Source organism: Oncorhynchus mykiss, chromosome 11, assembly GCF_057628025.1.
Source record: "Oncorhynchus mykiss isolate SJ-2025 chromosome 11, ASM5762802v1, whole genome shotgun sequence".
NCBI lineage: Eukaryota > Metazoa > Chordata > Actinopteri > Salmoniformes > Salmonidae > Oncorhynchus > Oncorhynchus mykiss.
The window spans coordinates 18,432,501-18,448,717 of record NC_143032.1 but is presented as its reverse complement, the minus strand read 5'-3'; the positions used below and the strand labels follow the sequence as shown (position 1 = coordinate 18,448,717).

The 16,217-nt window shown below is 40.6% G+C and overlaps 1 protein-coding gene across 4 annotated transcripts in view; it reads left to right on the top strand.

The window, feature by feature from the left end:
- Positions 1-4,780, top strand: part of zfhx4 (zinc finger homeobox 4) — a 125,320-nt gene extending 120,540 nt beyond the window's left edge. For all 4 annotated transcript variants that reach the window (XM_036935113.2, XM_090189668.1, XM_036935111.2 and 1 more), the window contains exon 12: positions 319-4,780. In XM_036935113.2, the coding sequence (XP_036791008.2) occupies positions 319-1,925 (1,607 nt within the window). In that variant the 3' untranslated portion in view covers positions 1,926-4,780. The remainder of the gene's footprint in view (positions 1-318) is intronic.
- The last annotated feature ends 11,437 nt before the right edge of the window (positions 4,781-16,217 follow it).

Sequence of the window (16,217 nt, the reverse complement as noted above, 5' to 3'; positions counted from 1 at the left end):
ATGATCTCAACGTTCAGTGCGGAACTGCTAAGTAAAATAATAGTTTAAAAGCAAATGCATTTTTATCATTTGTTTTATTTGTGGTGTTTATTTCCTCTTCTCTCCTTTGATGTGGGTTTGGTATATTTATAATATCCTCATGTTGGTATCTCATAAGGCGCATGTGACAGTTTTGATCCATAACAAAATCTTTAAAAAGAAAATAAAGTAAATCATAACTGCAAACATTTCCATAATGTCATTCTGAACACTATTTCAATAGTAATGTTAGGGTGAATATAAATATATTTCAATATAATTTATACCACTGTATTTCAGCTTTAGCGTCTCCCGGTGCTGGTATGCTTGGGTTCCCCACCCCAGCCACCCCCTCTCCTGCCATGTCTCTCAGCACTACCCCAACCAAGACTCTTCTGCAGACTCCTCCACCTCCTCCTCCTCCTCCTCCACCTCCTCCTGTTTCCTCCATTCCTCTGACTTCAACCAACCACATTGAGCAGCACAGAAAATACCAAGAGAGAGACAGCAACAACAGCAGCAGCAAGAAATCAGTAGAGAAACCGCACCACCAGAAGAAGGCAAAGGAAAGAGAAGCGGAGAATGGCGGCCGACCACAGACCCCCAACGTCAGCCACAACAAGAAGAGGGAAAAGCAGTCTCCAGCCGTGGGCAAACCAGGAAGTGAGGGCCATCTGGATGCCGCTCAACTACAGGCTCTTCAGAACGCCCTGGCCGGCGCCACAGACCCAAGCTCTTTCCTGGGAGGCCAGTTCCTGCCTTACTTCCTCCCGGGCTTCGCCAACAGCTTTTCGCCCCAGCTCCTTGGAGGAATGCAGGCGGGGGGATACTTCCCTCCGTTCGGCGGGATGGAGAACCTATTCCCATACGGACCTGCTGCCATCCCGCAGGCCGCCATGGCGGGGATGAATCCCACTGCCCTCCTGCAGCAGTATCAGCAGTACCAGCAGTCTCTCCAGGACTCCCTGCAGAAGCAGCAACAGCAGCAGCAGCTTGAGCAACAACATCAGCATCATAAACAGCAGCAGCAGAAGCAGAAGCCAATCCCTGTGAAGGTGTCTTCACCATGTGTGCAGAGCAACTCCAACTCCTTCAAACCAAAAGAATCTATGGATGACACCAACAACAACAAAGGCTCTTTAACAGAAAGCACAAAAGTAGAATCGCCAACAGAAACCAAAAGTACCACAGACTTTCCTGACGCTTTCATTGTTCCATCTGTCAAGCACGAGTTCATATGCAGGAAGTGCCATAAGGTATTCAGCGATGAGGGCTCCGCAGTGCATCACCAGAAGTCATTCTGCTACTTCGGAAACCCCTTTCCAGACCCGCAGGAGACAGTTCTTAGACAGGCAGTGAGCAAGTACACGTGCATCGCCTGTAATGTGGTGGTCAACGGGAATGAAGCACTTGGCCAACACCTCCAGTCGAGCTTGCACAAAGAGAAAACAATCAAACAAGCAATGAGAAATGCCAAAGAGCATGCTAGATTATTACCTCACTCTGTCTGCACACCTACTCCTGTCAACACCACATCTACCTCGCAGTCTGCAGCTCCTCCTTCTAATAACACCTTTCCCCATCTCTCTCGCTTATCCATCAAGTCCTGGCCAAATATCCTTTTCCAGGCCACCGCCCGGAAAGCTGCTTCTTCCTCATCCTCCCCGTCTGCTTCTCCTCTTCCTCTTCCTCCCCTTTCCTTGCCTCTAATGGTTACCTCAACGTCCTGCAGCAGCGTCTCAGGGGTTCCCACCTCCCTACCCAACAAGAATTGTTCAGATGAGTCTGACAACGAGCTAAGCCAGAAGCTGGATGACTTAGATAAGGTGTTGGAGGCCAAGGCTAAGCCAACCTCCGGCTTAGACGCAGGCTTCAGCAGTATCAGAATGGATATGTTCAGTGTGTAGGAGGTGAAAAACAGGATCCCTTGCTTTAAAAAAAATAAAATAAAAAAACAAGACTTTTAAACTGCAGTTCCAAAGTTTCTCTAACCCAAAAAATTACAGAACCAAATGATTGACTCAGGATTGTTTTTCCCATATTGATATGCTGGCAAGATATTGATAGATTTTTGTTATGGACAGAACTGTTGCAGATGCTTGACTGAGCTTATATTGTATACAAAAACACGGAGTAGAAAAAGATCTCTCAGGCTCCCCCGTGGAGCTTGTTTCAAGCCAAAAACTCATGATAGCAAATTGCACCTCAGCTGGATTGTTTTCCAAATGCTAGCATGTACTGTATGGGATGACGATCCAGAAAACCCTCAAAGAGAATCTCTCTTAGTCTAGATAGGTGTAATTCAGTAGCTTTAAATTCTCAGGTCAGAACATAACATTTCTCATTTGTTAAAGCAGCAACGAGCCTGGGTACACTTGGCTTTTAACCAAAACATGTCAAGCTTTATCGGACGCATTTCCTTGATGTGTGTAGAGTACCAAGAGAGACAATATTACTGTTACAATGGACAGCGTGCATATCCTTTTAGTTTCCACCCTACAAAGACAGTATGGTTTTGCCACTGAGGGAATTTTAGAATGGTGAAGTATATGTGTATGATTCCCCTGTGTTTTCCAGTTTGTATTACAACAAACTGTGTCTATATCCAACCCTCTTTTTCTCTTGTAGAATATACTAATCTGTGCCAACTCTTACCTTCTCTCATGTATCTCTGCTCACACCCTTTTCTGAAGAGGTAATAACTAGTTTTATACACTCTTGAGGATTAATTATGTGAATAAGACATTTTTCATTTGTGAATTGCTGTACTGTTATGGTACCTGCTTGTGTCTGGACTATAGTGCACTTATTTTGTTTTTGTTCGTTTTTTATTAGTCATATTATTTTGGTAGACCCATGTGTTAATTTAATAGATTTTTTTCTGTTGGTATGTTTGTTTGTTTTAATTATTATTTTGTGTTTATTGCAGCAGCATTTTGGTCCACACGTGTTAGAGGATTGACGCCTAACATCCCAGTAACCTATTTAACAATTGGTGCGTCCATAAAAGTAGTACGGTATACTTGAAACTGTTAAAGTATAAGTCGGTCAAAATGTTGATCTTTTTTAACAAAAGGTATGAATATTTGCATTCGGAAATATGCTGCTTTAAAAAGGGTGACTACAGCATGTATTTCATATAACGAAACGTTTTCCACAGTGCTTGTAGGACTGATTACAGTGTTAAACCTATACACGGCCATTTGGTGCATAGCTCTTCGTCCTCGCATACATTTTCCGGACACTTCAGTTGATAAATCATGAAAAGTCAACACTAATTCTTCAGTTTATTTTAGACGTTTATGCATTACGAAGTATTACCTTATAACAAAATGTTGCTGCTACTGTGTAATGTTATTTTTGCTCGCCATAAATCCTCCAACAGACTGAATACTGACCCATGGATCGCTTTGCTATGCTGTTTTCATTCTATGTTCATTTTGTTTTGGTCTTCTTTTATTTGCAGTGGAACTTAAAGAATGTGAAAGCTGTCAAAGGGTGTTACATTTTTACGAATCACTTTCTAGTTTGGTAAGATAAACCAATGTGATTCATTCCAAAGTAACAAGAGGCTATTTGTATGAAAGGAAAAGGCTTGTGAACAAAGAGAGCTAAGCTGTTGTACATATTCGTAGTTGGCTGTGCATGGTACAAATTTATTAATATGAAGAAATGCAAAACTGTATTGCTTTTGGTATTTCCTATTCTGAGATGAACAAGTAGCATGTAATGCAACTGTTTGACAGGTTAAAATCAAATCATGCTTAGTTATTGTTTCAAACGATGAAATCCAGTAACATTTCCTCTTGCGTTTTATTATAGTACAGGTGTTTTTGTTTTTCCGTTCAAAGTTTAAATGCAAAATGTCTCCGTTTTTTATTCTCTTTTTTTTGTGTGAAACTTTTTAAATGTTCTGATTTGGATTTTTAGTATTTTAACATTTACTTTGATCCTGAAGACACTTTTACGATTGTGTTTCATAAGAGACGTCCTGGCCTCCGTATAGGTGCAATCCTGCCATTGTACAAACACCAACGACTGTCCTGATCCCAAAGGCTTTCCCAACCTGGCTTCTTGCCTTTCCCCTCAATGTGGCTAAAGCATTGCCAGACTGAACTGTCAGCTAGCATCACGTGCTAAGATGTTAGCAGCAAACACAATGCTTCCCACACTAAAGGACTGGTAAAAGCTAACAAACCAACAACCAAAAGGATGGTACGATAACATAACGAACTGTACATAAATGTTGCAACTGCACAGCAGCCAAAAAGAAAGAAAGAATAAAAAAAAACCTGTTTCAAACGGATGAATTGTGTCACGCTAAAGAGAGGACAGCCTTCAAAAGGTTGATATTGGGATTGTTTTCTTCTGGGTGTCAAAAGGGAATTTCACGGCGCAGTCATATCCTACACAATATGTATTCTGTCCTGGTTACATAGGAAATGCATCCTGAGGGTTTACTAAGAAGAAGCCCCTATGGCTAAAACTTTAAATAAACTAAACCAAAAATGTTATTGATGTTTTATATATAGAGAGTAGTCTCATTAGTTTTTGTTACTGTAATGTTTGAGGTCTCAACTGTACCGTTACACCGGTAATAACATGGTTTTGAAACTTTTATTTTTTATTTTTGTCACAGACCTGTTGTCATAGTTGAAATGACGTTTATTGTAGATGGTATTTGAACAACTTCTGGAAATAGTTCATCAAGTATGTTTGTTGCTCATTGTTGTGATACATTAAAAACTGTATCTGCAAACCAGTTTTGTGTCTGTCATCAAAAGGATTTTGATTTGTTTCGTATCATTGTTTTGAATCAGCTTTACTCACACCATATGAACATGATCATAAAGCCATTGTATCATAAATAGTGTACATCACACAGCTATTTCATGTGTATTGATTTGGAATACAGTTGCCTTTCTAGTTGTACAGAATAATTGAATGGGGTGTGTTTATTTCTACACATTAGCAGAGAATTCGTTTCACTATGGATGTGCTGACAGTATTGTCAACATCTTATAAGGTAGCGACTTTGCTTACATTTGACCTTTTGGTCATTTGGGCCTTGCTGCACTACTATGTAGATTCAGCTCAAAACTACTGTCATATTTCCCCCCACAAATGGAGAGAAATCAAAACTTGTTTTAGTCACATTTTAATTTCCCTGCTTCTGCAAGAGCTGGCATTCCTTTGAGCAGGAGAGTACTGGCATTTGGTATTTTATTAGGATCCCCATTAGCTGTTGCAAAAGCAGCAGATACTCTTCCTGGGGTCCACACAGAACATGAACCATGACATAATACAGAACATTAATAGACGAGGACAGAACTACATCATTTTTTTAAAGGCGCACGTAGCCTGCATATTAATGCATACACACAAACTATCTAGGACAAATAGGGGAGTATGGTGATTGATGGAATATCAGCTATCTGACATGTTATTCTGTTGTAATCTGGCTTTCACCAGATGTACTGGATGATCATCTGAAATGTCGGCTAATCTGGAGAAGGTTTCAGCAGGTATTGTCATAAGCTCCTCCCATCATGGAAAAGGGGAATACACACAATTATTTTCTTATTTTTAACATTTTTTTTATTGAATATTTAAAACATACAATATACTTGCAGTGAAGCCGCTCAACAACTACATTACATTAGTCATCTAACAGACTCCCACCCAGAGATACACACAGAAGCAACCAGGGTCAACGCCCTGCTCTTAAGATTTATGTTTCACATTAGGCGTATGGTTTGCGGATAAAAGTCACATTTTTGGAGGGAAGGCCTTACCCTTCCTTTGTAGCATGGGCAGATATTGACGACCCAGTAGTATTAGTTGAGAGACCACGTTTGTGGTGGAGAAGAGTGGTGATAGAGAGAGAGATCTGGCTCTGAATAGCCTGCAGCGAATGGATTTCCCCCTGGATAATGCCATGTTTGGGACAGACAGAGAACCATGTATTAGACAGGACTGATCCATCCATCTCCCCACGTGCCAAATTTAATTAGACTGAAATCAGCATGAGATGAAAGCAAGCCCTGGCTTCACCCCCACTAAAACACACACACACACACACACACACACACTACAGGAATCACTATTCCACACATGGTAATTCAATGACAGAGGGCTGAAATTCCCATCACGTTCATTCCCAGATCATCAGGACCAGTATTGGGCATTCTGAACGACGAGGGAGAACAACAACGATGATTCATTTGTCGATACATATTGACATGTATGACATACTAATGGATGTGTGCATCGGCAATGCTGTGTTGTCTTCGTTTAACATTGATAAATATGTTTTATGAATTGTATTATATTGTTACCCCACCAGGGTCAGGTATTTTTGGTTGAAAAGGGATGATCACAGACTGTAATGTCAGCTGTGTATTATTTATTGTCTGTCTGATGGAGAAGCTACGAGGCAAAAGAGAACACACACACACACACACAGAACATCCATCCAAGACGGAACGCCCTATAAGAGCATCCGTCATGCCTTTGAGATACCAGAAAACAACTGAAAACACAGAAGGGGCTCACATAAACACACTTCTCACAGCATCAAAGAGCCCATAACAATGAAATACCTTTCGCCATTGTTCTCTGCAAAGGGCAAATGCACTTGAATCCTATCATGTGTGGGGACCCCTACCTCAAAGCCCAGCTATACGCTGTTGAACAGAATGACAAAAACAGGCCATTCAGCAGTGAACTCACACCCTGCAAGGGGAACAAATTCATCAAGGACAAGAGGTCAACCCATGAGCAAGAAAAGCTGACTTTTGAGCCATTTTGATGTAGAGAGTGTAGCAGTGAGCGGCGAACACACACACTGATGTATGGAACAAAGCGAGAGAGGTGACACTGATTCGGTCAGATTGAAAAGATCCTCGTCTTGCCTTTGGCCTCGTGAAATTTCATTAAGTCCATTTAATGACTTGTGAACTCATCCCTCTACGAGACTCTGAGACTAGCACAGAGTAGATGCGCTCACGCTCACAAGCACACACACACACACACACACACACACACACACACACACACACACACACACACACACACACACACACACACACACACACACACACACACACACACACACACACACACACACACACACACACACACACACACACACACGTGTTACACTGGCAGGAAGTGATCGGTCTCTGGTTTTCGTCTGTCACCAGTTGTGGCAACAACACTTCCAAGCTCAGAACTAAAAGGAAAAACCAAGCAAAAGGTTGTTCCTCCGCCCTCTTTTAACCATATCACCTTTAAAAGAACACTGCAGGTCAGCACTGGTCAACTCCAGTCCTGGAGAGCTACTGGGTATGCAGGGTTTTGCTCCCATCCAACTCTAAGAAAACCTGCTCAACTGATCATGTCCTTCAGTCTATTTCTGACTTAGCATTCCTGTACCAACATAGTCATTCATAGCACTACTACATTTTTAGTTTGGTTTATTAATTCAACCATTTTAAAAAACAAGCACACATAAAACTTGAAAAAGTTATACATGCACTTGAGTAAAATCATGGAGGATAACACACAATAACATCTGGGACTTATTTCCATTGTTAAATCATTGAGGATAACACACAATAACATCTGGGACTTATTTCCATTGTTAAATCATTGAGGATAACACACAATAACATCTGGGACTTATTTCCATTGTTAAATCATTGAGGATAACACACAATAACATCTGGGACTTATTTCCATTGTTAAATCATTGAGGATAACACGCAATAACATCTGGGACTTATTTCCATTGTTAAATCATTGAGGAAAACACAATGTCTGGGACTTATTTCCATTGTTAAATTGTGGAGGATAACACACAATAACGTCTGGGACTTATTTCCATTGTTAAATCATTGAGGATAACACACAATTACGTCTGGGACTTATTTCCATTGTTAAATCATTGAGGATAACACACAATAATGTCTGGGACTTATTTCCAATGTTAAATCATTGAGGAAAACACAATGTCCGGGACTTATTTCCATTGTTAAATTGTGGAGGATAACACACAATAACGTCTGGGACTTACTCCCATTGTGGTCCTCATGAGACAAGATGGCTAGGCAAGATGAAGATGATGTTTTTGCTATTCGCTCTCTCCCTTTATTTGTCCTGTTCACTATGTTGCTCTCAACTTTTCCAGCCAATCAAGGAAGATGAATTTTAATACCTGGCTGTTGATTTTCAGTACACCTCTGTTGTGGACCCCAGTAAGTGTAGCTGCTGCATATGCAGCTAATGGGGATCCTAATAAACTCAACTAAACTCAAGACTCACATAAACACCTGTGTGTCATCCACCACACAGCAGCACAGCTGAGAATCATCTACAACACTGCTGAGAATCATCTACTACCCTACAGCATAGCTGAGAATTATCTACTGCCCTACAGCACAGCAAAGAATCATCTACTACACTACAGCACAGCTGAGAATCATCTACTACCCTACAGCACAGCTGAGAATCATCTACTACACTACAGCACAGCTGAGAATCATCTACTACACTACAGCACAGCTGAGACTCATCTACTACCCTACAGCACAGCTGAGAATCATCTACTACCCTACAGCACAGCTGAGAATCATCTACTACACTACAGCACAGCTGAGAATCATCTACTACCCTACAGCACAGCTGAGAATCATCTACTACACTACAGCACAGCTGAGAATCATCTACTACACTACAGCACAGCTGAGAATCATCTACTACCCTACAGCACAGCTGAGAATCATCTACTACCCTACAGCACAGCTGAGAAACATCTACTACCCTACAGCACAGCTGAGAATCATCTACTACCCTACTGCACAGCTGATAATCATCTACTACCCTACAGCACAGCTGAGAATCATCTACTACCCTACAGCACAGCTGATAATCATCTACTACCCTACTGCACAGCTGAGAATCATCTACTACCCTACTGCACAGCTGAGAATCATCTACTACCCTACAGCACAGCTGAGAATCATCTACTACCCTACTGCACAGCTGAGAATCATCTACTACCCTACAGCACAGCTGAGAATCATCTACTACCCTACAGCACAGCTGAGAATTATCTACTGCCCTACAGCACAGCAAAGAATAATCTACTACACTACGGCACAGCTGAGAATCATCTACTACCCTACAGCACAGCTGAGAATTATCTACTGCCCTACAGCACAGCAAAGAATCATCTACTACACTACGGCACAGCTGAGAATCATCTACTACCCTACAGCACAGCTGAGAATCATCTACTACACTACAGCACAGCTGAGAATCATCTACTACACTACAGCACAGCTGAGAATCATCTACTACCCTACAGCACAGCTGAGAATCATCTACTACCCTACAGCACAGCTGAGAATCATCTACTACACTACAGCACAGCTGAGAATCATCTACTACACTACAGCACAGCTGAGAATCATCTACTGCCCTACAGCACAGCTGAGAATCATCTACTACCCTACAGCACAGCTGAGAATCATCTACTGCCCTACAGCACAGCTGATAATCATCTACTACCCTACTGCACAGCTGAGATCCAGAGAACTGTTGTCCGCTCGTAGAACTACTCCATGTTAAATCACATTGATAATCACTTGCTCTATTTACAGGTCATTTTTGGACTGAGCCCTCCTTCAGTTATTAATGTGTTATTATATAACTCTTATGGCAGAGCTATGTAGATGTCTTTCCTAACTCAGTTGCCGGAGAGGAAGGAAACCGCTCAGGGATTTCACCATGAGGCCAATGGTGGCTTCAAAACAGTTACAGAGTTAATTTTTATTTGTTTAACACTTTTTTGCTTACTAGATGACTCCATATGTTATTTCATAGTTTTGATGTCTTCACTATTATTCTACAATGTAGAAAATAATAAAAATAAAGAAAAACCCTTGAATGAGTAGGTGTGTCCAAACTTTTCACTGGTACTGTAAGTATATTGTCACGACTCCAACCGAAGGTGGCTCTCCTTCCTGTTCGGGTGGCGCTCGGCGGTCGTCGTCACCGGCCTACTAGCTGCCACTGATCCGTTTTCCCCTTTCTGTTTATTGGTTTCACCTGTTTGTGTTTTAGGCTGATTAGTCAGGCTTTATTTACCAGTAGGCCCGCCTGCTCTTTGTGCAGGATTGTTTTGTGTAACTTGTGTGCACGTCTGTGGTTTACGTGTTTCCCATTTCGTGGGTTTGGCTGGACAGTTTAAGTCCCCGTGTTTGGGGCATTTGTTTTGTGGTGCGCCCTGTGCTTTCGTGAGGTTGGCTTATGTTCGCCGTTTTGTGCATAAAATAAAGCGCTACCCTGGACTCTCTGCTTCCTGCGCCTGACTTCTCACCCACTACACCCAGTCCGTTACATATATTTGAGCAATTACATTTTCTTTTGATACTAAGTATATTTACAAAATACTTTTAGACTTTTACTGAAGTAGTATTTTACTGGGTGACTTTCACTTCACTCGAGTCATTTTCTATTAAGGTATTGTTACTTTTACTCAAGTACGACAATTGGGTACTTTTTCCACCACTGATGTTCTGGAATATTTGCATTCTGTACAGGCTTGCTTCTTTTCACTCTGACAATAAGCTTAGTATTGTGGAGTAACTACAATGTTGTTGGTCCCTCCTCAGTTTTCTCCTATCAGCCATTAAAGCAGATACCCTTTGCCTTGATGACAGTTTTGCACACAGCTTCATGAGGTAGTCACCTGGAATGCATTTCAGTTAACAGGTGTGCCTTGTTAAAATTTAATAGGTGGAATTTCTTTCATTCTTAATGTGTTTGAGCCAATCAGTTGTGTTGTGACAAGGCACAGTAAGGGTGGTATACAAAAAATAGCCCTATTTGGTAAAAAGACCACGTCCATATTATGGCAAAAACAGCTCAAATAAGCAAAGAGAAACGACAGTCCATCATTACTTTAAGACATGAAGTTCAGTCAATGAGGAAAAGTTCAAGACCTTTGAAAGTTTCTTCAAGTGCAGTCGCAAATACCATCAAGCGTTATAATGAAACTGGCTCTCATGAGGACCGGCACAGGAAAGGAAGACCCAGAGGAAGACCCAGACACCGCTGCTGCAGAGGATATGTTCATCAGAGTTAGCTGTACCTCAGATTGCAGCCCAAATAATGCTTCACAGATTTCAAGTAACAGACACATCAACACCAACTGTTCAGAGTATACTGCTTGAATCAAGCCTCCATGGTCAAATTGCTGCAAAGAATCCACTACTGAAGGACACCAATAATAAGAAGAGACTTGCTTGGGTCAAGAAACACGAGCAATGGACGTTAGACCTGTGGTAATCTGTCCTTTGGTCTGATGAGTCCAAATTTGAGATTTTTGCATCCAACCGCTGTGTCTTTGTGAGACACAGATTAGTTGAACGGATTATCTCCGCATGTGTGGTTCACACTGTGAAGCATGGAGGAGGAGGTGTGCTTGCTGGTGACACTGTGATATATTTAGAATTATTGGCACACTTAACCACAGCATTCTGCAGCAATACAACATCCCATCTGATTTGTACTTAGTGGGACTATCATTTGACACAAAACTCACCTCCAGGATGTGTAAGGGCTATTTGACCAAGAAGGAGAGTGATGGAGTGCTGCATCAGATGACCTGGCCTCCACAATCACCCGACCTCAACCCAATTGAGATAATTTGGGATGAGTTGGACCGCAGAGTGAAGGAAAAGCAGCCAACAAGTGCTCAGCATATGTGGGAACTCATTTAAGACTTTTGGAAAAGTATCCCTCATGACGCTGGTTGAGAGAATGCGAAGAGTGTGCAAAGCTGTCATCAAGGCAAAGGGTGGCTACTTTGAAGAATCTTTAATGTAAAATATATTTTGCTTTGTTTAACAGTTTTTTGGTTACTACATGATTCCATATGTGTTATGTCATAGTTTTGATGTCTTCACTATGTACAATGTAGAAAATAGTACAAATAAAGAAAAACTCTTGAATGAGTAGGTGTGTCCAAACTTTTGACTGGTACTGTAAGTATCAAAAGTACAAATATAAATCATTTCAAATTCCTCATATTAAACGAACCAGACGGCACCATTTTCTAAATTGTTTTATATTTTACAGAGAGCCAGGGGCACGCTCCAACACAGACATATTTACGTACGAAGCTGATCTGTCCACCAGATCAGAGGCAATAGGGATGGCCATGGATGTTCTCTTGATAAGTGTGTGAATTTGACAATATTCCTGTCCTGCTAAGCATTTAAAATGTAACTTTCTGGGTGTCAGGGAAATTGTATGGAGTAAAAAGTATATTATTTTCTTTAGGAATGTGGTGAAGTAAAAGTCAAAGTTGACACAAATATAAATAGTACAGATATCAGATAAAAAACGACTTAAGTAGTACTTTAAAGTATTTTTACTTAAGTATTTTACACCACTGCAAAACATGCATTCTGTTTGCAACACGGCACTAAAGTAATACTACAAAAATGTGGTAAAGCAATTTACTTTTTGTCCTGAATACAGTGTTATCTTTTGGGCAAATCCACTCACCTTTCAACAGGTCAATACCCTTAAACACAAGGCCAAATCTACACTGCAGTTGCATACCAAGAAGACTGAGTTAGTTTTGACTTCAAGGGAAATTGCGTTTTTATGTTTGTAGTAAAAAAGGAAGATAAGTGTTTCCAATGACATCATCGGTGTGCATCTTGTGATTTTAACCAATTATGAGTAGGCACAGCATACTAATTGCCTACTAATTGTCTACTAATTGGTTAATGATATCAGAGTTTGGGTGTGCCTTCGCGCTTTAACAAAAAAAGTGGGGCTCAACAACAATGACAAATGAGAAGAGCTTACCATGAAAAACGTCCAAAAGGACTAATTCAAGGTGGAAAGGAGTTGGAGCACTCAACAACAAAAAAGCAGAATTGGTTTCTTATTGCTCACTCTAATCCATTGTACAGGATGTGGACAGGTGACTAACGTTTCGACGTCAAGCTGATGTCTTCCTCAGAATGACCTGACCATTGCACTTAGCTCCTATTTATATCCTAGAGGCCCATTGAGACACAACAATATTTTTTAAAATGATAATAATAATATGTTTCAAAGTAAATGGGAAATTATAGCACAAAATAAAAATAGATAGATAGTGTGTCTCGTTAATCAATAGGCCATGTCAATAGGCCATGTCATATACATAGGTAATAGTTGGGTGTCTGTATCCAGAGGCAACACCATTATAGAAACGAGGACAGTGAAAAATCATCGTTTAGGCCCTTTGGATCAACAGTGTCTAAGGAGTACTGCCAGAATGCTTCGCTTTCTTTAAGTTTACGTACGATGTCACCTCCGCCTGGTGAAATGTGGGCGTGTTCAAAACGCAGGGAGGAAGATGAGCCATGGTTGGCTTCGATGCAGTGGCGTGCAATAGCATAATCTGTGTTCTCATTATGAATAGCAGCCTTATGTTCTGCAATGCAAAGTTTCAATGCTTGTTTAGTTGTGCCAATATAAGCAGCCCCGCAGATGCATTTCAGCATGTATATGACATTTGTGGTGCTACAATTAATGAAGCTTAGGATTTTGTATTCTTTACCTGTTCTCGGGAGGTGCAAAACTTTAGTATTGGTCATACTGTCACAATGTACACAGTGACCACTCTTGTAATTGCCATTGGGCAGGCCTGGGAGCCAAGTGTCATGCTTCTTGGGTAGCTGCATGCGGTGCGTAACGGATTCGTCTAGATTGTGTGCACAACTGAGAGGTTGGCAATGTTGGGAACTCTGGTAGACATGGATCCCTTTTGAGGATGTTCCAGTGTTTCAATGCAATGGATTTGACGCGACCGGCACACAGGCTGTACTTTGTGGAAAAACAAAACGTGGGGGCGTTTTGTCCTGTTTTCTATTAGTGCCACTGAGTAGGTTCAGTCTCTCGAGCACAGATATAGGCCTGTTCAATGACACCCTTAGCATACCCGTGATGCAGGAACCTGGTGCGCATATCATTAGCTTTGCCTGTACTATAGTTAGGTCAGAGTCTTAGGAATTGACCCACCTATATGTTCTGCTTAATGTGTACCGGGTGTTTTCTGTCTGCATGAAGAAGACAGTAGACTCCAACTTGTTTTCTTTATTTTTTGTAAGATACAAGAAGTGTATTTTCTCTCCATTTCTATCTGCTGTGAATTTGAGATATCATTGGAAACACTTATCTTCCTCTTAATTTTTTACTAGGAAAACATAAAACACACCATTTTCACATAATGCTGATGTTGGGGGTGATGCTGGAGTTGATGAATATGAAGTTGAACATGTTTTAAATTTCCCTTTTAACTTACTTGAAAATCTATGGCAAGACCTGAAAATGGTTGTCTAGCAATGATCAACAACCAATTTGACAGAGCTTGAAGAAGTTTGGGCAAATGTTACACCATCCAGGTGTGGAAAGGTCTTGAAGAATTACCCAGAAAGACTTGCAACTGTAATTGCTTCTACAAAGTATTGACTCAGGGGTGTGTATACTTATGTAAATTAAATGTTACTGTATTTAGAAATAGAAATAGAAATATCTATAGAAATATCTAAAAACATGTTTTCACTTTGTCATTATGTAGATGGGTGAGAGAGAAAAAGAATCAATGTTGAATTCAGCCTGTAACACAGCAAAATGTGGAATAAGTAAAAAGGTATGAATGCTTTCTGAAGAACTGTAGGTTTCTGCTGTTGGAAGAACATACAAACAGTATATTAAGTTGTTCTCCAAATGTAAGTGCATTTTTCACTGACACACTGAATGCAGACGGTTCTAAAATCCTTGTTAAATAACATTACATTGAATGAAAGGTAAAGCGCACCAGGAGATATCAACAGAATCCAAACACACAAAATAACACTTAATTGCTATTTGACAGTGTTGATTGGAATTTTTCGCTGTTTGTTGAAAGGACAAACAACAAAGAGCACAACTCACAGCAATCATATTTCGTTTTTATCTCACTCTCTTTATTTAATCTATCTCTTGCTTACTCAAGCATGTTTGCTTATTCAAAACACATCTGAAGAATGAATATATATGGAAGGATGGGGAAAAAATGATGCGAAAAATATTTCTCCACCTGCAGTATTATGGCATTGTGAGAGAAAGACACTCCTGGCATTTCTAATATCCACCACTGGCTTCACTGTCAACAAACTATCTAAAGAATGTCACCGAGGAGAAGAGGAGAGAGGAACGGGAAGAGACTGAGAAAATAGAATAGGTAAGAGAGAGGGGGCTAGGATGGAAGATAGAGACGGGGAGACCTGAGAGAAATCAAACAGCAGCCTCTGTAAGCAGCAACACAACACAACAGAGGTGCGTTCGCAAACCAGCCTGTTTTCACAGCCCTTTGGGACTTCGCAGGCAGATGGTTTGCGTTGTTTCCCAATCTGTTCTGAGCAGTAACACAGCCCACATGGGGTGTGGCTTTATGAACGAGGGAGGGAAGATGGGATTGTTTAAGACAGATGAAACAAGGTGTTGTGTTTGATGCCATCTCCAGTGGACAAAAGGCTGATTTCCTGTTTTTTGAAAGCACAAAGAAAACATGTAGTTTGTTGGTGCAGTTCAAGGCTGGTTGCAGTCAAGACTGTGAATATGAGCATAAGAGGAGAGAGGAGACCGGGGAAGAGGCACAGTACACATAGGATTGGCTGTGTAATGCCTGCCAATAACAGTTATTAATACATATGTATTACTGTAAATAGGGGCTCGATTAAATCCGTATCACGGAAGTTCCAGGTTAAAGTACAGTTGAAATTGAAAGGTAATTTCCGATTGAGCCGACATACATACAGTATACGGCATTTATGGTGAATGCAGTCTCCGCAAACACGGGAACATAGTCTTTAAGTATCCATCGCGCAGATTAAACCTACCTACTTATTTAAGTGACTTAATATTATTTACCAATTTCTCTTGAATAATGCCAGCTAACACAGTATCAACAGAATGAATAGGGTTAGTTATATGACTATGTATACCTAAATTACATATCTCTAAAAGTCATCTTTATGACAATCTTTACTTTATAACCAAAATGCCCATTTTAATGAAGACCAATCCTTCATTTCTTTCCAATTGTTATATATTTTCTATTCATTATTAAACTTCCTTTCTTTGAT